We start from the raw sequence: 27,767 nt of genomic DNA on the forward strand, positions 1-27,767 counted from the left end.
GGAGACACAGAGAAAAGCAACAGTAAAGTGTGAGGAGGTGATTTAAAGGACCCGCCAACTCAGACTTCGACGATGAGATATGGCAGCCTCCCAAGAGATCAGACAAACAGCTGTGCCAGTAATTCAGGGTTAAATAATTAACCCTGACACACACATCCCGGGGAGGGGGGAGCTGCGCCGCACCACCCGCAGACCGTAGGTTATCTGCGTCCAAGGCACGAATTTAGCAACTCTCCAACGTCAGTCCCATCAGCCGGGAGTTCCTGCTTCCTAAAAATTAAAAGGTTTGGCAAAAAAATCCAGGCGTGTTATGGACGGAAGGAGTTAAAAGAAAAATCTGCTAAACTACACAGTCGCTGGAGGCCAAGTTTCGGACTTCAAAAAGACTCCTTTCTTGTCGCTTTGATGAATGAGGTGAGCGGCTGCCGTACTTTGTTAAATTTGGTATTTCATGACTTGGCGAACCCCACCAAGAAAGAATTAATTACCCAAAGGAAACGCAGGAGGTGTAAAATAATTGGACTTATTGGCATTATCGCAGTCCTCAACGAAGAGCCCTGATCAGAATTGGCAGAGCAAGATCAGATATGACCAGATCAGCTCGGGATGAGGAGGAAATATGGTGACAGTAGAAGCTCTGACACAGTAAGAAAAAGGATATGATCAGAAAAAGTCTCCTTCAATGGGAGGAGATTGGAGATATATTTTTATTGGAATTACAAATCCTTTACAGAGGATGCATTTACTTGCATGGAATTCAGTGGTACCTCGCGTTAAGAACTTAATTCGTTCCGGAGCGCCATTCTTTAACCTGAAACTGTTCTTAACCTGAAGCACTACTTTAGCTAATGGGGCCTCCTGCTACCGCTGCACCGCCGGAGCACGATTTCTGTTCTCACCCTGAAGCAAAGTTCTTAACCTGAGGTACTATTTCTGGGTTAGCGGAGTTTGTAACCTGAAGCATCTGTAACCTGAAGCGTCTGTAACCCGAGGTACCACTGTATTACAGTTTGAGAAGAGAGTGGCGGTGAACTCTGGATGCCTGCCAGCTGTCCGAGGGCGCCGGAGAGCTGGCGTGGGTTTTTATGGGAAAACCGGAACAATCTTTGTGTGACTTACTGGTTGCCAAGTACACTCCTACAATACATTTGAAACATTAAAGATCAAAAAACAGTGCGAAGTCGCTAATGAACTTCAACCTTGGATGGAAGTCCAGAGCCTATTAGAACAACAATCAGCAGAAAAAGGAGGGGTCATCAAAGGAGGACTGTGCTTCAAAATATTAAGACTGAGAACAATGTGGAAAAAGCCCTCTGCATGATTATAGAAATAAGGAATGGTCAAATAAAACAAGATAGTTATACCAGCGACTGACTGATCGAGAGAGGAAATTGTCAATATCAGGACTGGAAAATTGTGAAGTAACAAAGAAGACAGCAGAAAGATAAAGGATGGACATTTAGCTCTTGAATCCAGAACACGGGAAGTCCCAGTGAAATTAATTAATTCGGATTATATAATTCCTATTTTGTTTTTGAATGTGGAAATATATGGTTTGATTTGTTATTAATAATGTTTTTTAATTGGAGAATGAATAAAAATTATTTACAAAAAAAAAGAAAGGACTCGCCAACTCAGTTTATCTAAACTTCGTTAGGTCATGTTCACACCATACATTTAAAACACATTTCTACCACTACACATAGGAAACTACCAATGTCCTATTTGTGATGGTTTAGGCTCATGATGATGTTTGAGCCTGTAAAGGCTTTGGTGTGGTTGCACTACCAAATTTCCAATCAGTGCACATCCTGTAACTTCCTGCTCAATGATGATGATATTAATAATAATAATTTTATTATTTGTACCCCAACCATCTGACTATACAGGGGTACCTTCAGATGTCTTCTAAAGGTTTTGTGGTTCTTTATCTCCTTGACACCTGATGGGAAGGTGCCACCACCTCTTCCTGGTTCCCTGTATCCTCGCTTCTTGCAGTGAGGGACTGGCCCCAGGCCCTCAGAGGTGGACCTCAGTGTCTGGGCTGAATAATGGGGGTGGAGACGCTCCTTCAGGTATACTGGGCTGAGGCCATTTAGTGCTTTACAGGTCAGCACCAACACTTTTGTGCTCAGAAACGTACTTGAATAGAAGTATAACCACCCCACCCAACCCCACCTACCATTCCTCCCTCCACCTCTTTCCCCCTCTTTTCTTCCTAATAGTTTAAACCAATTCATGAACCAAGAAATTGGTTCACTAATAATGAACCATGCATTGTAGATATTACTCCACATTTATTATGCTATTTTTGTGATATACAAATGACATGAGAAAACTTGGTATACTTATTTGTATAACATTATTCTTGTTTATAAAACTTAATAATAATAATAATAATAATAATAATAATAATAATAATAATAATAATAATAGAAATGTAGAAACATTTATTTTCATCCAACATTTGTTGGCAACAGTTTGTTCCAGTTGCTGGCCTCAGGCAGCAGTGGTTGCAGTTGCTAGAATGGTGCAAAATCTATTCATTTTGTTAGATTGTGCCCAATTCTCCAGGTCATTCTGAATTCTGGTTCTGTCTTCTGCGGCATTAGCTATCCCTCCCAGTTTGGTGTCATCTGTGCATTTGATAAACATCCTCTCAATTCATCCATCCAAGTCATTTATAAAGACAAAACCCTGTGGCACCCCACTTGTCCCTTTTTTGCAGGATGTCAACGAACCATTAATGAGTACTCTTTCGGTTCGGTTCGGTCAGTCAGCCTGCTACAAATCCACCTAACGCTTACCTTCAACCCACATGTTACCTGCTTCCTCTGGAGAAAATCATGCAGTACTTTGTCAAAAGCCTTACCAAAATCAAGGTATAATATGTCCACAGCATTTCCCTGACCCATCAAGTTTGTAATTTGATCAAAAAAAGAAATGAGATTCTTCTGGCATGACTTATTTTTGAGAAACCCATGCTGGGTCTTAGTAATCACAGCATCCTTTTCTAAATGCTCACAGACCAAATGTTGAATTATCTGTTCTAGGATAGGGATGTCCTTAATAATAATAATAATAATAGTAACAATAGTAACAATAAGTTTATTGTTTATACCCAACCCATCTGACTGTGTTGCTCCAGCCACTCTGTGCAGCTTCCAACATATAGAAAAGCATAATAAAAAAGTAAACTTTAAAACACTTCCCTATACAGGGCTGCCTTCAGTTGTCTTCTAAAGTTTAGAAGACGTGGGGATACAGGGCATAGTCCGTAACTGGTTGTGCTCTTTTATCTCTGGTCGGGGACAGAGGGTGGCACTAGGGAGGGAAATGTCATCACGCCACTCCTTGGTGTGTGGAGTGCCGCAGGGCGCAATTCTCTCCCCGATGCTTTTTAACATCTTTATGCGCCCCCTTGCCCAGATTATCCGGAGCTTTGGGCTGGGCTGTCACCAATATGCTGATGATCAATATGCGGTAGCGACGGCAAAGGCGGCCTTCTTCGCCGCCTCTATTGCATCTGCAGAAAACAGCAGCAGGATACTTTTTCAGGTGGTCCGCAATTTAGCGGAACCACCTGCTACATCGGGGCCCAGTACGGGCCACATGATCTCCTGCAATTATTTTGCAAAGTTTTTTGCAGATAAAGTCGCTCAGATTCGGGAAGAGGTAGACGCCACCGTGGGAGCAGGGCCGAGGCGGGAGAGTGCTAGAGTCCTGTCTAGTCAAATTGCGTGGGATCAATTCCAATCTGTTACCTCTGAGGATGTGGACAGGCTGCTTGGACGAGTGAAACCAACCACCTGTCTCCTTGATCCTTGCCCATCCTGGCTTATAAAAGCCAGCTGGGAAGGGCTGGGCGATGGGCTTCGTGGGGTAGTGAATGCTTCCCTCCGTGAGGGAGCCTTCCCAGACCCGCTGAAAGAGGTGGTTATTAAACCGCTTCTTAAAAAACCATCTTTAGATGCGGCCACGATGGCCAACTATCGCCCAGTCTCAAATCTTCCATTCTTGGGCAAGGTGATTGAGCGAGTGGTTGCTGAACAACTCCAGGCACGCCTGGAAGAAGCGGACCATTTGGATCCCTTCCAGTCGGGATTCAGGCCTCATCACGGGACTGAAACTGCCTTGGTCGCACTGGTTGGTGATCTGCGGCGGGCTAGGGACAAAGGTGAGAGCTGTTTCCTAGTTCTGCTGGATCTCTCAGCGGCGTTTGATACCATCGACCATAACATCCTTCTGGACCGTCTTGAGGGACTGGGAGCTGGGGGTACTGTCATACAGTGGTTCCGCTCCTTCCTCCTGGGCCGTGTTCAGAAGGTGGTGGTGGGGGATGAGTGTTCAGACCCCTGGGCTCTCACTTGTGGGGTGCCTCAGGGTTCTGTCCTCTCCCCCATGCAGCCACTGGGAGAGATCATCAGGGGGTTTGGGCTGGGTGTTCATCAGTATGCGGATGATACCCAGCTCTACCTCTCTTTCAAATCAGAACCAGTGAAGGTGGTGACGGTCCTGTGTGAGTGTCTGGAGGCGGTTGGAGGATGGATGGCGGCAAACAGATTGAGATTGAATCCTGACAAGACAGAAGTACTGTTTCTGGGGGACAGGAGGCGGGCAGGTGTGGAGGATTCCCTGGTCCTGAATGGGGTAACTGTGCCCCTGAAGGACCAGGTGCGCAGCCTGGGAGTCATTTTGGACTCACAGCTGTCCATGGAGGCACAGGTTAAATCCGTGTCCAGGGCAGCTGTGTACCAGCTCCATCTGGTACGTAGGCTGAGACCCTATCTGCCCGCGGACTGCCTCGCCAGAGTGGTGCATGCTCTGGTTATCTCCCGCTTGGACTACTGCAATGCGCTGTACGTGGGGCTACCTTTGAAGGTGACCCGCAAACTACAACTAATCCAGAATGCAGCAGCCAGACTGGTGACTGGAAGCAGCCGCCGAGACCATATAACACCGGTCTTGAAAGACCTACATTGGCTCCCAGTACGTTTCCGAGCACAATTCAAAGTGTTGGTGCTGACCTTTAAAGCCCTAAACGGCCTCGGTCCAGTATACCTGAAGGAGCATCTCCACCTCCATCGTTTTACCCGGACACTGAGGTCCAGCACGAGGGCCTTCTGGCGGTTCCCTCACTGTGAGAAGCCAAGTTACAGGGAACCAGGCAGAGGGCCTTCTCGGTAGTGGCGCCCTCCCTGTGGAACGCCCTCCCACCAGATGTCAAAGAGAACAACAACTATCAGACTTTTAGAAGACATCTGAAGGCAGCCCTGTTTAGGGAAGCTTTTAATGTTTGATGTATCACAGTATTTTAATATTCTTTTGGAAGCCGCCCAGAGTGGCTGGGGAAACCCAGCCAGATGGGCGGGGTATAAATAATAAATTATTATTATTATTATTATTATTATTATTATTATTATTATTATTATTATTATTATTATTATGACACTCAGCTCTATCTGCTGATGGATGGCCACACCAACTCGGCCCCGAACACACTGACCAGATGCTTGGAAGCTGTGGCTGGATGGTTTCGTGGGAGCCGATTGAAACTAAATCCTTCGAAGACAGAGGTCCTATGGCTAGGTCGGGATGGTATGGGGATGAGGGACCAACTCCCTTCTCTTGCGGGGGCCCAATTAGTGCCACTGCCTTCCGTTAAGAGTTTGGGTGTAATCCTTGACGCCTCCCTTTCCATGGAGACGCAAGTCACAGCAACAGCCAAGGCGACATTTTTCCACCTTCGCCGCATCAAGCAGTTGGTCCCTTACCTTTCCCGCCCCGACCTGGCCACAGTGATCCATGCGACGGTCATCTCCAGGCTTGACTACTGTAATTCGCTCTACGCGGGGCTGCCCTTGAAGCTGTCCCAGAAACTCCAGCGGGTGCAGAATGCTGCAGTGAGGCTCCTCACGGGGTCTCTGCCATGGGAGCATATTCACCCAGTGCTTTTCAAGCTGCACTGGCTCCCGGTGGAGTACAGGGTCAGATTTAAGGTGCTGCTTTTGACCTTTAAAGCCCTTCACAGCCTAGGACCCTCGTACCTACGGGACCGCCTCTCCTGGTATGCCCCACAGAGAGCCTCAAGGTCCATAAACAGCAACACCCTAGAGGTCCCGGGCCATAAGGAAGTCAGATTAGCCTCAACCAGAGCCAGGGCCTTTTCAACTCTGGCTCCGGCCTGGTGGAACGCTCTGTCTCATGAGACCAGGGCCCTGCAGGATCTGATTTCTTTCCGCAGGGCCTGTAAGACAGAGGTGTTCTGCCTGGCCCTTGGCTTGGAGCCAATTTGATTCCCTCCCCCCTCTCTTTCTTTTTTCTTTTCCTTCTGCGATGAGGCTACATTTTAATATTTTAATGTTCCATTATTTTAATGTTGTATTTTATTTTTGTTTTTAAGTTGTAATCATTCATCTTGTTTTTATTATTGCTTGTAAGCCGCTCTGAGCCCGGCCTTGGCTGGGGAGGGCGGGGTATAAATAAAAATTATTATTATTATTATTATTATTATTATTATTATTATTATTAAAGTTTACTTATCTCCTTGGCTCGTGGGTCATAAAGCTCCATACCCTTCAATATTTCTCCAATGAAAATAGGGACGTCTTAAGGAAAAGCAGGACATTCCAGGATCAAATCAGAAACTGGGATGGCTTCTGTAAATCCAGAACTGTTCCTGGAAAATAGGTATACTTGGAGGGTCTGTACTTGAGAAACTTAAAATATGGTTTGGGTTCCAAATTATAATCATTGCCAACCATCATTTTGTATGACACCTGATCTGAGCTTTCATATTCTTCAGCACAACAGTGAAGCCCACAGTATGAAAGTATTTTGAAAGCCTTACCTATTAGATAGTCTCCGAAACCAATGGTGCTGAGGGTAATAAATGTAAAATAGACAGCTTCACTATAATTCCAGCCCTCCATCCATTGAAAGAGAAACGAAGGCAAAATAAGAAACATTTGAATCCCCAAAACCACATAGAAGAAAAGATATTTTGCTGTTTTCTGAAAGATAAAGCAAAAAAGAAAATTAAAAAGGTAGGTTTGATGCAACTGAGCTCAATGTTCTTGGCCTCCAGCCATGCACAGGGATTTTAGGCTGCATTAACAAATAAATAATAATAATTCTTACCCTAGTTAGACTTCATCTGGAGCACAATACCCAGTTCTCCATATGACACATAAGCCAAGCCATGGTTTAGTGTGGCAGTGCAAGGGTGCAAGTGTTGGAGAAAGTAATAATTTAATAAAACTGTATTTTGATCATTCCGTGTTCTTTTGAGTCTATGGCCTGGCTGAACTAAAAAGGCCTGTACCTGCCTTTTTAGTACAGTACAGAACTTTTACAATACAGAACTACCTGCTTTGAGGTACTGTGCATAGTGAATGTCCGTTCGCAAACACTGTTAGAATCTATGGGTTCCACTGTATGCCTAAAACAAGAATCAGCTAGGCATGGCAATTGTGATCAGTCTTGAATTGTTTTGTAAAAAAAAAAAAAAATGAAAGAGGAAGACATTGGAAAACTTGTAATGAACAGGAAAATTAGTCAAAGTCTTAAGAAAGAAAGACACTGAAAAATGGTTGTATGTAGGGGGCCACCAGGGGGCGCATTGGAAGATGGCCGACAATAACATCTCTCCGACCCACACAAGGTAATTAAGAGGCTGATATGGGAGTATGCAGCCTCCCTTGCCCCCCAAGGGAATGGGGGGCACTGCCTTGCCTGCTGTGTCCATAGTTCACCCCCCGGATTCGAAAGAAGGGGGTGAGGGCACTAGGCACGAAGCCCTTGGGTGAGGTCGGCTCTCCCGGACGCTGTCTCTGATCGTGCACTGGTTTGCATCAGCTCGAAATATATAATTGGAAAAGAAACAAATGCACATACTTCAAGTGAAGATCAGGAGTAAAGACTGCTGATTAATGGGATCTCTGTGATGCGGAGTGACGAGCTGGACAATAAATCAAGTGAAGAGTCATCATTAAAAGATCGATATGTCGGAGTGAAATGGAAAGGGGGGGAGGAAAAAACATTTTTTTTGTCTTATGTGAGTACCCAATAACCCTCCCCCCCAGAGAGAAAGAATCGTTGCAAATTACTAATCACAAGCAGGAGATTTACATGTGAAAAGGATCTAGGAGTCTTGGTTGACCACAAACTTGACATGAGCCAACAGTGTGACGCGGCAGCTAAAAAAGCCAATGCAATTCTGGGCTGCATCAATAGGAGTATAGCATCTAGATCAAGGGAAGTAATAGTGCCACTGTATTCTGCTCTGGTCAGACCTCACCTGGAGTACTGTGTCCAGTTCTGGGCACCACAGTTCAAGAAGGACACTGACAAACTGGAACGTGTCCAGAGGAGGGCAACCAAAATGGTCAAAGGCCTGGAAACGATGCCTTATGAGGAACGGCTAAGGGAGCTGGGCATGTTTAGCCTGGAGAAGAGGAGGTTAAGGGGTGATATGATAGCCATGTTCAAATATATAAAAGGATGTCACATAGAGGAGGGAGAAAGGTTGTTTTCTGCTGCTCCAGAGAAGCGGACACGGAGCAATGGATCCAAACTACAAGAAAGAAGATTCCACCTAAACATTAGGAAGAACTTCCTGACAGTAAGAGCTGTTCGACAGTGGAATTTGCTGCCAAGGAGTGTGGTGGAGTCTCCTACTTTGGAGGTCTTTAAGCAGAGGCTTGACAACCATATTTCAGGAGTGCTCTGATGGTGTTTCCTGCTTGGCAGGGGGTTGGACTCGATGGCCCTTGTGGTCTCTTCCAACTCTATGATTCTATGATTCTATGATTCTATGATTAAGAACTATGATTAATTACTGATCGAAGAGAGGACTGGTGGGAACATTGGGAATGGAAAGAAAGCTTTGTGACGCAGTTACAAATGGAGATTCGTCAAGACAGGCCTGCCCACAGGAGGACGAGGGGGAGGAGGACCATGGTCATTGGAATGTGAATGTATGGTTATCGGAATGTGAATTTGACCTGGCAGGGTCCCCTGAGATACAGATTGGCAGGCCTGTGGAAATCAACGGACAGACTGTGGGAATGTTCTCTACGGAGGTGTGGAAATGCCGTCTGTCCTTTATGTGATATGGCTCTTGGAGAGTTTAAAATCCACACAGGATATGTTTGTTTTCAACCCGCTTGTGAAGATTATCAGAGATCACAAAGAAAGAAATATATGATAACAACAAGAAGATGAGGAAAATAATAAAGAGACTATCTGGACAGAACTGTGAAATTAAAGCAGCAGCAAGAGTGATGTTTGGATCCCTTTTGGAGCTCGAAGTATGGGTACCCCCAACAATTTTTTTTAAAAAAATTGGCTGTATAATTTGGAACTAATGTGATTTGGAATTAATGTGATTTGATTGGCCTGTTAATAAAAATTATTTTTTTAAAAAAAAAAGAAAAATGGTTGTATTTTCACACGGCATTATGATGAGGGCTGATCTGAAGAACCAAATGATTTGAATTGGTTCAGGATGACGACATGGGGTTGCACCTGTTAAGATTCCTGTGATCCTTGGATTGGTGAATAAAAATGACGTGTGTAATCTAGAAATGTATAAAGAACATGGCTTTGGATGTGGTTCTTTGCAGCCTTCTTCTTATGTGTGAGGCTGTCCCTATGCACATTTCTTTTTCAGGAAAGGCCTATCATTTCACTTGGAGGTTGCATCCTTTTCTTTTGGGTTGCTCTGTGGGGAAGCTACAGTCGAGGAACCTCCTTTTCAATTTCTCCAAGACAGGCTCCAGGAGAGGAGATGGTGGCTGCTTTGGCCACAAACTAAGGCATGGTTTGGCTTAGCATGTTTGTCCAAACTCAGGCTCATTGTTTGTGCCTGCAGACAAACCACAAGCTGTAAGCAAATAAGAAACCTTCATTTTAGAAACAAGCAAGTATCTAAAAGCCTTGGTCTAAAAGCCTTGAAAAAAATGGAACTATAGGGGAAAGTAATCTCCGAGTTTGTAATATCCAAACTGTGTTGTACATTTTGTTAACGTTTACGCTTCAAAAGGTGACAATTCAATTTTTGTTCAGCAATTTTTGCACCCACCCTCACACCCACTAACATTTTGGAGAATTAAGAAGCATTAAATTCCATGAATTTGAGAAGATATATTTTGCAAATTTATACTGGAGCCATTTTCACTAAAGGCAAACAGCTGTGTTCCAAAAATATGTACTGCTAAAACAAATAATTTGGGAAGTTTCTCTCATTCCTATTTGAAGGCAGAGCGAGAGTTTATCTTCCTTACTTAATTAGAGGGCATAATTCACATGTCTAATTTATTCTTGTCTTCCTCCTATTATAGAGGCAGCTAATTATATATGCATATGTATATGCCATATAATAGAAGAAGAGCCCTGCTGGATCAGGCAAGGGCCCGTCTAGTCAAGGATCCTGTTCTCATCGAAGCTGACCAGATGCCCACAGGAACCCTGCATACAGGACTTGAGTGCAGCAGCAGTCTATGTCACCCTCAGTCTTGTGACTGGTAAGATTAGAAATCATCTCCAGATGAATTACCTTGTCTTCTTTCCAATACACTTTCTCTGCACAGGTTTCACAGATTCTTGAGACAAAAAAGCCAATATAGTTCAAGCAGATAAGGTTGAAGGGGATTCCAAAGAGAGCAAAAATAACACAAAAGATCTGTCCATCTGCTGTTTGGGGACAGAGGTTTCCATAGCCTGTTGAAAGATTAAGAAAGGGTTGCAAAGGACGTCAGCAACTGTCGATTTGCCAATTACCTTCAGATTTTTCAGTTCTTCAAAATTTGTGACACAGTTATTGGATTAAAAAACGAATTACAACATTCTTATTTCTTTTGGGATAAATTTAGAAATGTATTTGATGATATGTCTTTGGTGATGAAATTGGGCATGCAAGGAGCGTCTTAGATAGAGGAACCACCATCGTGCCCAGATAACAGCCCATAACAGCCCTCAGTGTAAGCCTTCAGGGCATCTGCTCAGACAAACCTCCCTTTTAGGTTATTTTGAGAATGGACTCAATTATGACTTGGCTGATCTATCTGCCAATTAATTCTTATTAAATAATTCTTATCCAGAATGTAAATTGGGACTTCCGGCACAGAATGCCATGGCGTGCAGCGGTCCCATAATAGCGGATCCCGATTCTGCACTTAATCAAGGATAAAAATGAGAGTAATTATCCTTCTGGAAACACACACACACCCCAATCAGAGGGGCGAGCGTTCACTTGTGGGTTGTCCATTAACTGTATCTCGTTCCGACGGAATATGAGGGCAGGGGCACTTAAAGAACAGGCATGTTTTGGAACAAGGAGACATGGGAACCTGCTAAATGAAATCAGCCATTGTGTGCCAAGGTTTTGATCTGGAGAGGACTTCACCGTAACAGGATTATTATGTAAGTGAAGGGGAGCCTTTTGTTCTCTTTTTATATTTATATTATATTTGATGATCTATGATCCAGCAAACCTTCACTAAAGACAAATTAAGAAATTATTAGTGGACTGAGTTTATTATTGGAGTACAACTATAAAGGGAATGCAACAGGGACTTTTAAAAAAAAGACTTTAGAATCTGCCTACAGAGTTCTTCAAATGAAAGACTGTGAAATACTGTGATGCTTTGTGGCACTGTCTCCTATAGGTAAAGGTAAATGGACCCCGGACCATTAGGTCCAGTCATGACCAACTCTGGGGTTGCGGCACTCATCTCGCTTTATTGGCCGAGGGAGCCGGCGTATAGCTTCCGGGTCATGTGGCCAGCATGACTAAGCCGCTTCTGGTGAACCAGAGCAGCGCACGGAAACGCCATTTACCTTCCCGCCGGAGCAGCACCTATTTATCTACTTGCACTTTGACGTGCTTTCGAACTGCTAGGTTGGCAGGAGCAGGGACCGAGCAATGGGAGCTCACCCCGTCACAGGGATTCGAAGCGCCGACCTTCTGATCGGCAAGTCCTAGGCTCTGTGGTTTAACCCACAGCGCCACCCTCGTCCCTACTGTCTCCTATGGAGAGTGTTAATTTGGATCTACAACTGCTTTGGTGAGACATCAGCTTGTTAAAAAAGTTGGGAAGATTAAGAACAAAGAGCTAGATGTCAACCCGGCGCATGGCATGAGGCCAGTATGCTTTTGGTTCAGATAAACAAGATGGTGACAGTGCTGGCTCTGACGCACTTTGAAAAATCACTCTCGAAGGGAGAGAGCGCAGAAAAAGGATGATGCATTATAACATGAAAAGAAGTACATAAGAAAAGTATTTTACACAGAAAATTATAAGCTTTAAATGCCTCTTGCAAGTTAATGGATATGGATTTTTGAAAATACGAGTGACGTTGTTACACTGGTGGCTGCAAATAAACAACAACAGAAGAAGGGATCGAGATAGGAATTGTTATTTTTGGATTACATATGAAACTATGTGTGGGACTTTGGAATAAATTATCTCCAAAAGATCAAAACACAGGAAGCCATCTAATGTGTTTAATTTGGAATGTATAATGGGCTTTATAAATTGTAGTATGATTTGGTATGATTTGATATCCCCCTTCATGGATCACTGCCTTGCCGTGGCGAAGGGGCTTGAATAACTCAGAGAAGCTATGAGCTATGCTGTGCAGGGCCACCCAAGATGGACAGGTCATAGTGGAGAGTTTTGACCAAACATGATCCACCTGGAGCAGGAACCAGCAAGCCACTCCAGTATCCCTGCCAAGAAAACTCCATGGACAAAGATTACCATAATAAAAGACAAAAGTGGAAAGGACCTAACAGAAGCAGAAGACATAAAGGTGGCAAGAATACACAGAGGAACTATACCAGAAAGAAATGGATGTCTCGTATACCCCAGGTAGTGTGGTTGCTGACCTTGAGCCAGACATCCTGGAGAGTGAAGTCAAATGGGCCTTAGAAAGCACTGCTAATAACAAGGCCAGTGGAAGTGATGATATTCCAGCTGAACTATTTAAAATTTTAAAAGATGATGCTGTTAAGGTGCTACACTCAATATGCCAGCAAATTTGGAAAACTCAGCAGTGGCCAGAGGATTGGAGAAGATCAGTCTACATCCCAATCCCCAAGAATGGCAGTGTCAAAGAATGCTCCAACTACCGCACAATTGCGCTCATTTCACACGCTAGCAAGGTTATGCTTAAAATTCTACAAGGCAGGCTTAAGCAGTATGTGGACCGAGAACTCCCAGAAGTGCAAGCTGGATTTCGAAGGGGCAGAGGAACCAGAGACCAAATTGCAAACATGCGCTGGATTATGGAGAAAGCTAGAGAGTTCCAGAAAGACATCTACTTCTGCTTCATTGACTATGCAAAAGCCTTTGACTGTGTCGACCACAGCAAACTATGGCAAGTTCTTAAAGAAATGGGAGTGCCTGATCACCTCATCTGTCTCCTGAGAAATCTCTATGTGGGACAAGAAGCTACAGTTAGAACTGGATATGGAACAACTGATTGGTTCAAAATTGGGAAAGGAGTACGGCAAGGCTGTATATTGTCTCCCTGCTTATTTAACTTATATGCAGAATTCATCATGCGAAAGGCTGGGCTGGATGAATCCCAAGCCGGAACTAAGATCGCCGGAAGAAATATCAACAACCTCAGATATGCAGATGACACAACCTTGATGGCAGAAAGTGAAGAGGAATTAAATAACCTTTTAATGAGGGTGAAAGAGGAGAGCGCAAAATATGGTCTGAAGCTAAACATCAAAAAAACGAAGATCATGGCCACTGGTACCATCACCTCCTGGCAAATAGAAGGGGAAGAAATGGAGGCAGTGAGAGATTTTACTTTCTTGGGCTCCATGATTACAGCAGATGGTGACAGCAGTCACAAAATTAAAAGACGCCTGCTCCTTGGGAGAAAGGCGATGGCAAATCTAGACAGCATCTTAAAAAGCAGAGACATCACCTTGGCAACAAAGGTCCGTATAGTTAAAGCCATGGTTTTCCCAGTAGTGATGTATGGAAGTGAGAGCTGGACCATCAAGAAGGCTGATCACCGAAGAATTGATGCTTTTGAATTCTGGTGCTGGAGGAGACTCTTGAGAGTCCCATGGACTGCAAGAAGATCAAACGCATCCATTCTTAAGGAAATCAGCCCTGAGTGCTCACTGGAAGGACAGATCCTGAAGCTGAGGCTCCAATACTTTGGCCACCTCATGAGAAGAGAAGACTCCCTGGAAAAGACCCTGGTGTTGGGAAAGATTGAGGGCACAAGGAGAAGGGGACGACAGAGGACGAGATGGTTGGACAGTATTCTCGAAGCCACAAACATGAGTCTGACCAAACTGCGGGAGGCAGTGGAAGACAGGAGGGCCTGGCGTGCTCTGGTCCATGGGGTCACGAAGAGTCAGACACGACTAAACGACTAAACAACAATGATTTGATATCATAATAATGTGGCTCATATTGGAGTGTTATTAATGAAAATTAATAAAAATTATATCTTTAAAAAAAACAGAATTCAATTTGGCTGCTGGTGTAAGAAGAGGCATTAATTAAGAGGCTGAAAAACAAAGCAAAAAGCTTATCTTAAATTATCGATGCTCAATAACGTTTACCAATGGATAAGGATGATCTGCTTAGTTTAAAATCTTCATCTTATATTACTTTTAACTCTCCATTCCTTCAGTGAGATTAAATCCATTAGCATGGGAATAATAATATAATTGTAATTTATTATTTATGTGTCGCCCATCTGACTGGGTTGCCCCAGCCACTCTGGGTGGCTTCCCCTGTCCCATAGAAACAATACTTCGGTCTTGTCTGGATTCAGCCTCAAACCGTTGGAATGGAATGCACTGTTTACTTAAAGGGACAGACACAAGTTTTCAAAGCAGAGGCTGCTAAGGGAGAGATGAGCAGAACTCAATATGGCAAAGACATGGCTGAACACACAATTGATTGTTAGTATCATCCCACAGTTATTGCAAGAGTTTAGTTTGGTTTTTATTGTATGTTGAAAAGTTTAAATATATAACCAACATGCTCCATGCATTTGTAAGGACCAGACTTGAGTTGTTTTCAGCTGAGATCCCATGAAGATTTTGCCAAGCACCTCGGAATAATCAGAGACCCAATTAGAAGACTAATAGTATCTACTGATTTAAATTTGCAAGTGGAAAGAGTCAAGAAATGAAGACTCCTCAAGTCCAAAGGCTGAGAAACAGATAAGCCATTTTCTTGGGTCTCAGAAGCCGCAGCTTTATGGCCTGAACTCAAAGTACAGATTAGTTTATCCCTAGCACACTTGAATCAACTGTTTGTGCTTCTCACCAGAAAGCTTCACTAGAGCTTTCCAAACTGTGTGTCACGACAAGTTAGTGTGTTGGCTGCAGTGTGTAAGTGTGTCGTATGAATGCTGGAGAGGGGTTAGTTTAACCACCGGTTTGCTAAAGGTAAAGAGACCCCTGACCATTAGGTCCATTCATGACCGACTCTGGGGTTGTGGCGCTCATCTCATTTACCTATTTATCTACTTGCACTTTGATGTGCTTTCGAACTGCTAGGTTGGCAGGAGCAGGGACCGAGCAACGGGAGCTCACCCCGTCACGGGGATTCGAACCACTGACCTTCTGATCGGCAAGCCCTAGGCTCTGTGGTTTAACCCACAGCGCCACCCGCGTCCCTCTACCGGTTTGCTAGTAAAACTCAATTACTGTGTCACAAATTGATGCATGTATCAAAACCGTGTCACCAACCTGAAAAGTTTTGAAAGCTCAGGATTAAACAGTGCTAAAAGGGTAGGTTCGCCCACTCATTCAGTGCATGGTTTTCTGCATTGAAGGCATTCATCTAGACATAAAGGGTGTGTGGTTTCTTGAGTGTATTTTGTAGCTTACTTGAAAGACTGTCATGGGGTCAGTTGCACCTGGTGGGATTTGAACTTGTTTCCCTAGCCCAACTACTTTCCACAGGGTGGTTTTAATAATAGGTTGACCCCAGAAGGGTGGGGAACAAATAACTAATCAGGGAATGGGCTCATTGGGCATATAATAAATGAACTATTTATTTGGCCAGAAAGGGCAAGACAAAGATGAGATGTGAAGGATGATGAAGGAGCAAAAGCGAGAGCAGTTGAATGCCCTGCATACTATATTCGGGGAGAAGCCAGAAACAAATGACAGTACCTATTGTGGCTAACATAGTTCCCACGAAGAAGAAAGAATTAGCAAAATCCCAGCTGCTGTGTTTCTCATGAGGTTTGGTTCCTATTGGATCTATTCCCAACCGAACAGCTTTTACCAGTTTCTGCAATTGAAGGCAAGACTCAGTTTGAATATTCCAACAATAAGAATAGCCCCTCCTCTGATTATCACTAGATACTGCTAATCAAATTGCTATGCACTCAGAAGGGAAGTTCTTCTGGATCCGTCGGTCAACCATGGCATTTCTTTCAGCCAGAACTTTCTGGAACTCATTTCTGGCACCTCTCAAGTAGGAGCCTTTGCCGTTAGAGGGGAATGAGGGAGGTTTCTCTCCCTTGAACCCAAGAGAGGGTTTTGTAGCAATGCATAAATGGCTTGGCTTGCCTGTCTTCATAAATTCTTTTGGACAGAGTCTGCTTGGAGTATTGGCTCTCCCATATTTTCAGTCAACAAAACAATGGTGAGACTACCCCATCTCCCACCCTCTGTTCTAAGGCACAAAGACACTTTTCAAGGCAGTTAACCAGACAATGATTCAGCTTTTCTGTGACCTTGAACAGAGTCACCTGTTTTGCAACTGCTATATGACGTATGTTCTCCTTTCCCCGATATAGTGGTACCTCGGGTTAAGAACTTAATTCGTTCTGGAGGTCTGTTCTTAACCTGAAACTTTTCTTAACCTGAAGCACCACTTTAGCTAATGGGGCCTCCTGCTGCCGCTGCTGCACGATTTCTGTTCTTATCCTGAAGCAAAGTTCTTAACCCGAGGTAATATTTCTGGGTTAGCGGAGTCTGTAACCTGAGGCGTATGTAACCTGAAGCATATGTAACCTGAGGTACCACTGTATATTCTTTGCAATATATGTTTCCCAACAAATGCAGTACAAATGCTAACAAAAACCTGCTCCTTATAACTGAATCGGAGAAAACGTCAATTTGGGTTTTCAATGATTGCTGTTCACAAGCTGGTTTTCACGAGGAAAGCCCCAGAGTAACGAAATGGTGCTCAGACACGGAGCTTTAAATCATGGCCAGGCCTGGAGAGAGTGGAGGAAAGCTCAGTGTGGAGAAGCCCAGGCTGCCCCCAACAGTGTTGGCAGAACAGAGCCATAATGGCTAGTAGCCATTCCTTGTCTTATCCTCCAACAATCTGCCTAATCCTCCATGGGGATAAATTTCCACATGCAGAAGGAAGGGTGAGTCCTTATGGCTCTATGCTGGCCACTGATTCTGTCCCCACCTCAGTTTCCACCTCTAAACTGTATTCCCCCCATATATACTTTCTGACCTCCTAACCTCTGGTGTCCTGCCACGGTCATCCCTTTCAGTCTTGCTAAAGTAATGCCTTACCTGTATGAATACCTCCACCTCTTCTGGGCTGAGAGCGGTGTAGTTCGAAAAGAATTGTGCTTTCATGCGAAACGTTGCTTCTTCTAGTCTTTCGTGGTGATCGTTCTCCAGAAGCTCAATGACAAGGGCACCCATCACTATGTAAGTCATGTAGCCAGCCAGCAGTAGGATGCCCTGCTTCCTGCTGATACGCATCTTGTCCTGTGTGGGAATGAGGGCCAAGGAAGAAGCAGACACAAGAGCAACTATAGTTTAGTAAGCAAGTCCTTATTTGTCTTGACTCAGACTCAACAGTACAGCTGAGCACTCTCCATAGCTGGGCCCAAGCTAATGAAATGAATTTCAGCAGGAACAAATCTAAGGTTCTGCACTTAGGCAGGAAGAACCAGATGAACAAATAGAAGATGGGGGACACATGGCTAAGTAGCAGTACATGTGAACAGGATGCAGGGGTCTTGGTGGACCACAAGCTGAACATGAGTCAACCGTGTGTTATTAATACCACAAGTTTTATCTAAATTAGTATCGTTAAACATCAACAAAATGTAAATGACATTCCCAGAGGAATTGAAGGAGGCAGTGGTGCACCCACTCTTAAAGAAAACATCATTAGATCCTTTAGATCTATCCAATTACCGCCCAGTTTGAAATCTTCCGTCCCTGGGTAAGGTGATTGAGAGAGCGGTTGCTGAACAGCTTGGTGGGTTTCTGGATGAAACCTCAGCTCTGGATCCATTCCAATCCGGCTTCTGCGCTGGTCATGGGACCGAGATGGCTCTGGTCTCCCTAACAGATGATCTACGTAGGCAGCTGGATCAAGGCAGGTTGGGGCTGCTGATTCTTTTAGACCTGTCAGCAGCCTTCGACATGGTCGATCACGAACTCCTGGACCACCGCCTCTTCAACGTGGGGATCCAGGGCACAGTCCTTCAATGGCTGCGCTCGTTTCTCTCTGGTCAGGGACAGAGGGTGGCGCTTGGGAGGGAATTGTCATCGCACCACTCCTTGGTGTGTGGAGTGCTTCAGGGTATGATACTCTCCCCAATGCTTTTCAACATCTTTATTCGCCCCCTCGTCCAGCTTGTCCGGAGTTTTGAGTTGGGCTGCGATCAGTACACTGATGACACACAACTCTATCTGTTGATGGATGGCCATCCTGACTCGGCCCCAGACACACTGATCAGATATTTGGAAGCTGTGGCTGGATGGTTACGTAGGAGCCGGTTGAAGTTAAATTCTTCGAAGGATGGATGGCGGCTAACAAATTGATGTTGAATCCTGACAAGACAGAAGTACTATTTTGGGGGGACAGGAGACGGGTGGGTGTGGAGGACTCCCTGGTCCTGAATGGGGTAACTGTGCCATGAAGGACCAGGTGCACAGCCTTGGAGTCATTCTGGACTCCATGGAGGCACAGGCCAATTCTGTATCCAGGGCAGCTGTTTATCAGCTCCATCTGGTATGCAGGCTGAGACCCTAGCTGCCCACAGACTGTCTCGCCATAGTGGTGCATGCTCTAGTTACCTCTCGCTTGAACTACTGCAATGCACTCTATGTGGGGCTACCTTTGAAGGTGACCCAGAAACTACAACTAATCTAGAATGCGGAAGCTGGTGACTGGGAGCGGCCCCCGAGATCATATAACACTGGTCTTGAAAGACCTACACTGGCTCCCAGTACGTTTCCAAGCACAATTCAAAGTGTTGGTGCTGACCTTTAAAGCCCTAAATGGCCTTGGTCCAGTATACCTGAAGGAGAGTCTCCACCTCCATCATTCTGCCCGGACACTGAGGTCCAGCACTGAGGGCCTTCTGGCGGTTCCCTCGCTGTGAGAAGCCAAGTTACAGGGAACCAGGCAGAGGGTCTTCTCGGTAGTGGCACCCGCCCTGTGGAACGCCCTCCCCTCAGATGTCAAAGAGAAAAATAACTACCAAACTTTTAGAAGACATCTGAAGGCAGCCCTATTTAGGGAAGTTTTAAATGTTTAATAGGTTATTGTATTTTAGTGTTTTGTTGGAAGCCGCCCAGAGTCGCTGGGGAAACCCAGCCAGATGCGCAGGGTATAAATAATAAATAATAATTATTATTCTTCTTCGAAGACAGAGGTACTTTGGCTGGGTCAGGACGATATGGGATGGGGGGGCAACTCCCATCTCTTGCGGGGGCGCAATTAGTGCCAGCACTGTCCGTTAAGAGTTTGGGTGTAATCTTCGACACCTCCCTTTCCATGGAGGCGTAGATTGCAGGCTATAACAATGGTGGTATTTTTTCATCTCCGCCAAGCTAAGCAGTTGGCTCCTTACCTCTCTCGCCCTGACCTAGCCACTGTGATCCACACGACGGTCACCTCCAGTCTGGATTATTGTAACTCACTCTATGTGGGGCTGCCCTTGAGACTGACTCAGAAACTCCAGCAGGTGCAGAATGCCGCGGCGAGACTCATTACGGGGTCCTCGCTGCGGGATCACATTCACCCAGTGCTATACCAGCTGCACTGGCTCCTGGTGGAATACAGGGTCAGGTTTAAGGTGCTGGTTTTAACCTTTAAAGCCCTATACGGCCTAGTACCCTCATACCTACGGAACCGCCTCTCCTGGTATGTCCCACGAAGGACCTTATGGTCTTCAAACAAAAACATCCTGGAGGTCCCAGGCCACAGGGAGGTTAGGCTTGCCTCAACCAGAGCCAGGGCTTTTTCAGCTGTGGCTCCAATCTGGTGGAACGCTCTGTCACAAGAAACTAGGGCCCTGCGGGATTTGACATCTTTCCACAGGGCCTGCAAGACAGAGCTGTTTCACCAGTCTTGTGGCCAAGGCTCTCGCTTTGGTAATCCTCACAGAACTCTAGCCCAATTGTTGCCATTAATTTGATTTAAACTGATTTTATAATGAATTGATTTTAGAATGCTGTATTATTTTACTGTTGTTAGCCGCTCTGAGCTCGGCTTTGGCTGGGGAGGGCGGGATATAAATAAATTACTATTATTATTATTATTATTATTATTATTATTATTATTATTAGGTATCAATGGATATCAAGAAATGGCAGTCATTGAACCTGACCCTGTGGGGGAAAGTCAATGCTCTTAAACTGAACATAATACCTAGACTAGTTTATATCTTAAGAGGAATTCCAATTCACAAAATTAAATATTTGTTTAGAAAATGCCTTTGGGACTCTTCAGTTCCAAGAATATCGATTCAAAAAATTCAAATATTGATAAAGGAAGGAGGATTTGGGATCCCAGATTTAGGACTGTATCACTAAAAAAGACTGAGACTGATGAAATGGAAAAATAAAAGTGAGGCTCCCTTCCATGATTGGATTTAAGACATACAAACTTGCAACATATGAGCAACTTGCGTTTAAAGCAGACTTGCTGTGGACAAATTCAATGATATGTTGAATCCATTCTTACAAATACTGTACGTAGTAGGTTAAGATCTGGTGAATTAGAATAACAACTCTGTAAAGGATACAGTTTGGTTTTTCCTCTCTCCCCTCTTTACTTTGCCTTCTACATGGTTTGAAAAAAATTGTCTCTAGAAAATGATTGCAAGGAAGCTCTCAGATGACAATACCATATGTGAATATGTTGCTAGAAAAACTCGGGGGGAAAATCTTCATGTCGTATAGGTGTCTAAAATAAAAGATTATATTGACTGTGCAAAAAGCAACTGCTTCAATTACTTCTTGGGAAAGTTGTTTGGAGTGTTAGGATACTGCATGTCAAAACACACTTTCTCTTTCCAGGTTTGGTTTGGTTTGGTTTTTTTTAAGAAATACAGTTCATTTGGGAAACATGGAGGAAGAAAACCAGGAGGTTTTGTCATGTTGGAGCTAATGTGTTTTCCCACATCCATAACCAGCCCAGGGGTCATTTGGAGGAGGGAATTGAAAGGAGCGGAGAGGTCTTTGCTTGGCTCCTCACTCACCCTGATAGGGACATTCGATTCCAAATCCTCTTAAATGATCCACTTCTTTGACTTCCAATATCTGATGGGAGAGTTTCAGTGCTTCCCTTTCACTAGGTAGCTATTTGGTAGGAGCAGCCTGACCACACCTTCATGGGCTCTATGAGGTCATGGGTATATTACTCTCTTTTGTGGACTGGCTTACCTGGTCCTCTGTGAGGTCATGCCCTCTGTACCTGCTGTGCTGCTGAAAGCCTCCAGATCTGAGAGGCTGGTAGGAAGATCAGACCACAATATTTTAGAAACATACAGGGAGCAAGCTTAATCTATTGCTACTTCGAGCAATGGGAATTCTCATCAGATTTGCAGATAGCATCAAACTGGGAGGGGTAGCTAATGCCGCAGAAGAAAGAATCAGGATTGGGGGTTGCCATTTGTTCTCTTTGTCCTCATGGGCAGAGTCATCATAGCGATCCATAGTTAAAAGCAGAAGTCAACAAATGTGTCCTCTTTTTTGCAACCCTACATTGAGCTCCAGCTAACAAAATGAGATGGTTGGACAGTGTTCTTGAAGCTACCAGCATGAGTTTGACCAAACTGCGGGAGGCAGTGGAAGACAGGAGTGCCTGGCGTGCTCTGGTCCAGGGGGTCACGAAGAGTCGGACATGACTAAACGACTAAACAACAACAACAAAATGAATTTCACTAGGGACAAATGTCAGGTTCTGAACTTAGGAGGGAAGAACCAGATGCACAAATGTGTGTGTGGGGGGAGCAATCTGGCTTACTAGCAGTACATGTGAAAAGGATCTAGGGGTTTTGGTGGATCACAGGCTGAACATGAGTGTGATGAATAAATGCTAGGATTTTGGTTAATTGGGATATGGATTAGAACATAAGCTGCAGAGCTGTTCCAGACAGATAATTCCTGGGCTGGCTTATGCAAATCAACCTGGCTGACCCAAGGCTATCAAGAAGACGAAGAGCAGACTCCATTTGAGGATCTCTCCCTCATTACAGTCGATCAGGTATATGAAGACGAGCAGCAAAGTCAGTCCTCAGGGAATGTGCAGGCGACCTTGGAACGGACAGCTCATGGAAGAACCCCGACCAAACCCAAGAGGAGGCGTGTAGTGGTGATAGGGGATTCCCTACTGAGGGGAACAGAAGCAGTGATCTGTGGGCCTGACAAGATGTCTCGGGAAGTGTGCTGTCTCCCCGGGGCTAAGATCCAAGATGTAACTGAACGACTGCAAGGAATCATAAAACCCACAGACAAATACCCCTTCCTCTTGGTTCATGTGGGAACCAATGACACTGCAAGCAATAGCCTCCAGAAGATCAAAAGAGACTACGAGGCTCTCGGCAGGAAATTGAAGCAACTAAATGCACAAATTGTCATCTCGTCTGTCCTCCCAGTTGAACGACGTGGCCCAGGGAGAGAGGGGGAAATAGTGGAAGTGAACAGCTGGCTTCGCAAATGGTGTAAACAGGAACGGTTTGGATTCTTAGATCACGGACTGCAGTTTCTTGAAGATGGACTTCTGGCAAGTGATGGGCTGCACCTCACAACGGTTGGGAGGAATGTTTTTGCCAAAAATCTCAGAAACCTCATCAGGAGGGCTTTAAACTGACTAATGTGGGGGAGGGAGACAGTGCTCCTGAAGGTAGGAGTCTATCAATTAATGAAGATGATCATCCAAATGTCATAGACCAAATGGAGCAAACAGCACGCGGACCTAGTGGTGGGAGGAAAAAATCCTTAAATAAGAGACACGGGGGAATGATTAATGGACTTCAATGTCTGTACACTAATGCGCAAAGCATGGGAAATAAACAAGATGAGCTTGAGCTCTTGGTACAGCAAACTAAATATGACGTAATAGGCATCACTGAAACCTGGTGGGATAAGTCCCACGATTGGAATGTAATAATGGGGGGATACAATCTATTTCAGAGAAACAGACCAGACAAGAAAGGAGGAGGAGTGGCGTTATATGTCAGGGATGTGTATACCTGTGAAGAGATCCAAGATTTAGAACCTCAAAGCCAATGTGAGAGCATTTGGGTCAAAATTAAGGGAGAGAAGAATAACAGAGACCTCATTGTGGGAGTTTACTATAGATCCCCAAGCCAAACGGAGGACATAGATGATGCCTTCCTGGAACAGATGGCCAAGCATGCAAAAGGAAGGGAGATAGTAGTAATGGGGGACTTCAATTACCCGGATATTTGTTGGACGTCAAACTCAGCCAAGAGCATAAGGTCAAACAGATTCCTCACTGGCCTTGCAGACAACTTCATTGTCCAGAAAGTGGGAGAAGCAACAAGAGGAACAGCCATTTTAGATCTGGTCCTAACCAATGTTGATGACCTGGTTAGTGGGGTAGAAGTGGAAGGATCATTAGGCGCGAGTGATCATGCTCTTCTGAAGTTTACTATACAGCGGAAAGGAGCAGCCAAGCATACTAGGACTCAATTTCTTGACTTTAAGAAAGCCGACTTCATAAAACTTAGGGAAGTGCTGGGTGAGATCCCATGGACAGCAATACTAAGAGGAAAGGGAGTTCATGATGGCTGGGAGTTTGTTAAGAGGGAGATAGTAAAAGCACAACGTCAGGCAATACCAATGAGACGGAAACATGGAAGGTGCCTAAAGAAGCCAGGCTGGCTATCTAAAGAACTTTTAACTGAATTAAGATTAAAAAAGGATGTGTACAAAAAATGGAAAAGGGGGGAAACCACCAAAGAGGAATTCAAACAAATAGCCAGCATGTGTAGACACAAAGTCAAAAAAGCTAAAGCACAGAATGAACTCAGGCTTGCTAGAGAGGTTAAAAGCAACAAAAAAGGCTTTTATGGGTATGTTCGTAGCAAAAGGAAGAACAAAGAAACAGTGGGGTCACTCAGAGGAGAAGATGGTGAAATGCAAACAGGGGACACAGAAAGGGCTGAACTCCTCAATGCCTTCTTTGCCTCAGTCTTCTCCGATAAAGAAAACAATGCCCGACCTGAAGAATTTGGAGCAAATGATTCTGCAAAGGAAACACAGCCCAGAATAACTAAGGAGACAGTACAAGAATATTTGGCTAGTTTAGATGTATTCAAGTCTCCAGGGCCAGATGAACTGCATCCAAGAGTATTAAAAGAACTGGCAGATGTGATCTCAGAACCACTGGCAGTCATCTTCGAGAAATCCTGGAGAACAGGCGAAGTCCCGGCAGACTGGAGGAGGGCAAATGTTGTCCCTATTTTCAAAAAGGGGAAAAGAGAGGACCCAAATAATTACCGCCCAGTCAGTCTGACATCAATAGCAGGGAAGATTCTGGAGCAGATCATTAAGCAAACAGTCTGTGAGCACCTAGAAAGGAATGCTGTGATCACCAATAGTCAGCATGGATTTCTGAAAAATAAGTCATGTCAGACTAACCTGATCTCATTTTTTGACAGAATTACAAGCCTGGTAGATGAAGGGAACTCAGTGGATATAGCCTACCTTGATTTCAGTAAGGCATTTGACAAGGTGCCCCATGATATTCTTGTAAAGAAGCTGGTAAAATGCGGTCTTGACTCTGCTACCACTCAGTGGATTTGTAACTGGCTGACTGACCGAACCCAAAGGGTGCTCATCAATGGTTCCTCTTCATCCTGGAGAAGAGTGACTAGTGGGGTGCCACAGGGTTCTGTCTTGGGCCCGGTCTTATTTAACATCTTTATCAATGACTTGGATGATGGACTCAAGGGCATCCTGATCAAATTTGCAGATGACACCAAACTGGGAGGGGTGGCTAACACCCCAGAGGACAGGATCACACTTCAAAACGACCTTGACAGATTAGAGAACTGGGCAAAAACAAACAAAATGAATTTTAACAGGGAGAAATGTAAAGTATTGCACTTGGGCAAAAAAAATGAGAGGCACAAATACAAGATGGGTGACACCTGGCTTGAGAGCAGTACATGTGAAAAGGATCTAGGAGTCTTGGTTGACCACAAACTTGACATGAGCCAACAGTGTGACGCGGCAGCTAAAAAAGCCAATGCAATTCTGGGCTGCATCAATAGGAGTATAGCATCTAGATCAAGGGAAGTAATAGTGCCACTGTATTCTGCTCTGGTCAGACCACACCTGGAGTACTGTGTCCAGTTCTGGGCACCACAATTCAAGAAGGACACTGACAAACTGGAACGTGTCCAGAGGAGGGCAACCAAAATGGTCAAAGGCCTGGAAACGATGCCTTATGAGGAACGGCTAAGGGAGCTGGGCATGTTTAGCCTGGAGAAGAGGAGGTTAAGGGGTGATATGATAGCCATGTTCAAATATATAAAAGGATGTCACATAGAGGAGGGAGAAAGGTTGTTTTCTGCTGCTCCAGAGAAGCGGACACGGAGCAATGGCTCCAAACTACAAGAAAGAAGATTCCACCTAAACATTAGGAAGAACTTCCTGACAGTAAGAGCTGTTCGACAGTGGAATTTGCTGCCAAGGAGTGTGGTGGAGTCTCCTCCTTTGGAGGTCTTTAAGCAGAGGCTTGACAACCATATGTCAGGAGTGCTCTGATGGTGTTTCCTGCTTGGCAGGGGGTTGGACTCGATGGCCCTTGTAGTCTCTTCCAACTCTATGATTCTATGATTCTATGATTCTATGATTCTAAGAGTACTATAGGGCAGTGTTTCCCAACCACTGTTCCGCGGCACACTAGTGTGCCGCGAGATGTTGCCTGGTGTGCCGCGAGATGTTGCCTGGAGGGAGGCGGGCGAGTCGGGCGGTGAGAGGCGGGGCGGCGGCGGCGAGGAGAGGCCGCCCAGCGCGGGGCTCTCGCCGTCTGCCTGCCTGGCTGCCTGCGAGCTCGGCGGGCAGCGCCTCCGTCCGCAGCGCCCGCCTCGCGGCTCTCATTCCCTGCCAAAGCTCACCCAGCCAAGCCGCGCTCTCCTTCCTGCCTCGCTTTGCTGCCTCCTCCCCCCCCACCCCCAAAGCTTGGAGGTTCCCCGGCAAGGGGGAGGGAAAAAAATTGAAACTTACACTTTCGTGCGTCCCTCCCGGCGTGACGCTGCGCGCTGACGTCACGGGGCTGTAATGGTGGTGTGCCGCGAGATTTTTTTCATCAAACAAGTGTGTCTTTGCCCAAAAAAGGTTGGGAAACACTGCTATAGGGGTCATTAACAATGCAAGGGAACTTCCCTCTTGACCCTAGGTGTGAACAAAGACTGGGGATTTGGGAGGTCGCCAGGGTACCTGCTCTGGGGGAAGGCAAGGGGTTTCGGGGGGGAAGAAAGAGGGGGGAAGGAGAGCTCCATCTTGGAGAGAAAGGCTGAAGGATGCTTGTACTGCTGCCTCTTGAACTGACCATGCTGTAAGATCTAGACTCCCTCCATGCAGACTGAAGGTGTAAATAGCTGAATAAACCCTATTTCTTAAAGTATGACAGTTTCCGCCTTGTCTTCTATTCTCCAAAGTGACTCTCGGCTACATCAACAGAAATAGTGTCCACATCACAGGAAGTAATAAAGGTATCAAGAATCCAGAAGCCAAGCCTGATGAGGAACGGTTGAAGGAGCTGGGTGTGTTTATTCTGAACAAGAGGAGACATGAGAACCATCTTCACGTTCAGCAGGACCCAACCATTGAACCACGCTCACCATAGTGGGTGTCCAGCCCCCTGCCAGCAAATATTGAGGGGGCTGAAGACCTTTCCACCCCTAGAAGTTGGGGCACCTGTCCTAAATCCCATCAGCTGGCAGACCATAGGAAATAGCCTTAAATCAAGTCAGATAATTGGTTTGTCTGGATGAGCATCAGCTACACTGGCCAGCAGAAGCTCTCCCGGGTTTTTAGTCTTCCCCAGCCCTACCTGGAGGGGCTACAGATAAAGTCTTGAACATTTAGCATTTAAAGCATGTTCTCTGCCACTAAACTGTGACCCTTCCTCATCTCTTGAATATCGGATTATGCCTTCAGAGCCTTTCCAGGCAATCAGTTTCTCCCAGAAGGAATCCTGTGGTGTTTCTAAATTTCATGGGGAGGTACAGCCATCTTTCTTCCAGATAGCATCTCTTTTTGCAAGTCAGTTGTATTTCCCCAGAAATGATCCGCAGCATTTGATCTCTGTGAAATGCACCCAGCGTGAACTTGCTTTGCACTGATTAAGTGCTTTGTGGCCTGGCAGCTCTATCCCTGTGATAAACAACAGTCCTCCCTTTTTCCTGCGCCGTGTTACGACTCTCATTTAAAACCTTTCTATATCTGAGGGCTGGGAAGAGAGGAGCATTTGGGTAGCTGTTTAAAAACAAATGCCTCTGAAAAGGCAAGGAACAAC

At 45.1% G+C, this 27,767-nt stretch overlaps 1 protein-coding gene and 1 long non-coding RNA gene across 8 annotated transcripts in view; one reads left to right on the top strand and one right to left on the bottom strand.

The window, feature by feature from the left end:
- The window catches only part of LOC308586800 (potassium channel, subfamily K, member 16-like), a 32,698-nt gene that overhangs the window by 543 nt on the left and 4,388 nt on the right, over positions 1 to 27,767 (bottom strand). For 3 of the 7 annotated variants that reach the window (XM_081193886.1, XM_081193885.1, XM_081193888.1), the window contains exons 2-5: positions 17,537 to 17,737; positions 16,169 to 16,289; positions 10,559 to 10,722; positions 6,851 to 7,013 (exon numbers count right to left, since the gene is read on the bottom strand). In XM_081193886.1, the coding sequence (XP_081050012.1) occupies positions 6,851 to 7,013; positions 10,559 to 10,722; positions 16,169 to 16,289; positions 17,537 to 17,737 (649 nt within the window). Of the gene's footprint in view, positions 1 to 6,850; positions 7,014 to 10,558; positions 10,723 to 16,168; positions 16,290 to 17,536; positions 17,738 to 18,128; positions 18,162 to 19,839; positions 20,053 to 20,112; positions 20,184 to 21,471; positions 21,953 to 27,767 lie in introns of those variants that run through there. The other 4 variants (XM_081193887.1, XM_081193890.1, XM_081193889.1 and 1 more) reach the window with 4 other exon arrangements.
- Positions 11 to 27,767, top strand: LOC308587634. Its single transcript, XR_014008498.1, has 3 exons — positions 11 to 414; positions 10,344 to 10,526; positions 26,908 to 27,767. It is a non-coding gene; the product is annotated as an uncharacterized lncRNA (long non-coding RNA).

This window comes from Podarcis bocagei (assembly GCF_964188305.1).
Source record: "Podarcis bocagei genome assembly, chromosome: 1".
NCBI lineage: Eukaryota > Metazoa > Chordata > Lepidosauria > Squamata > Lacertidae > Podarcis > Podarcis bocagei.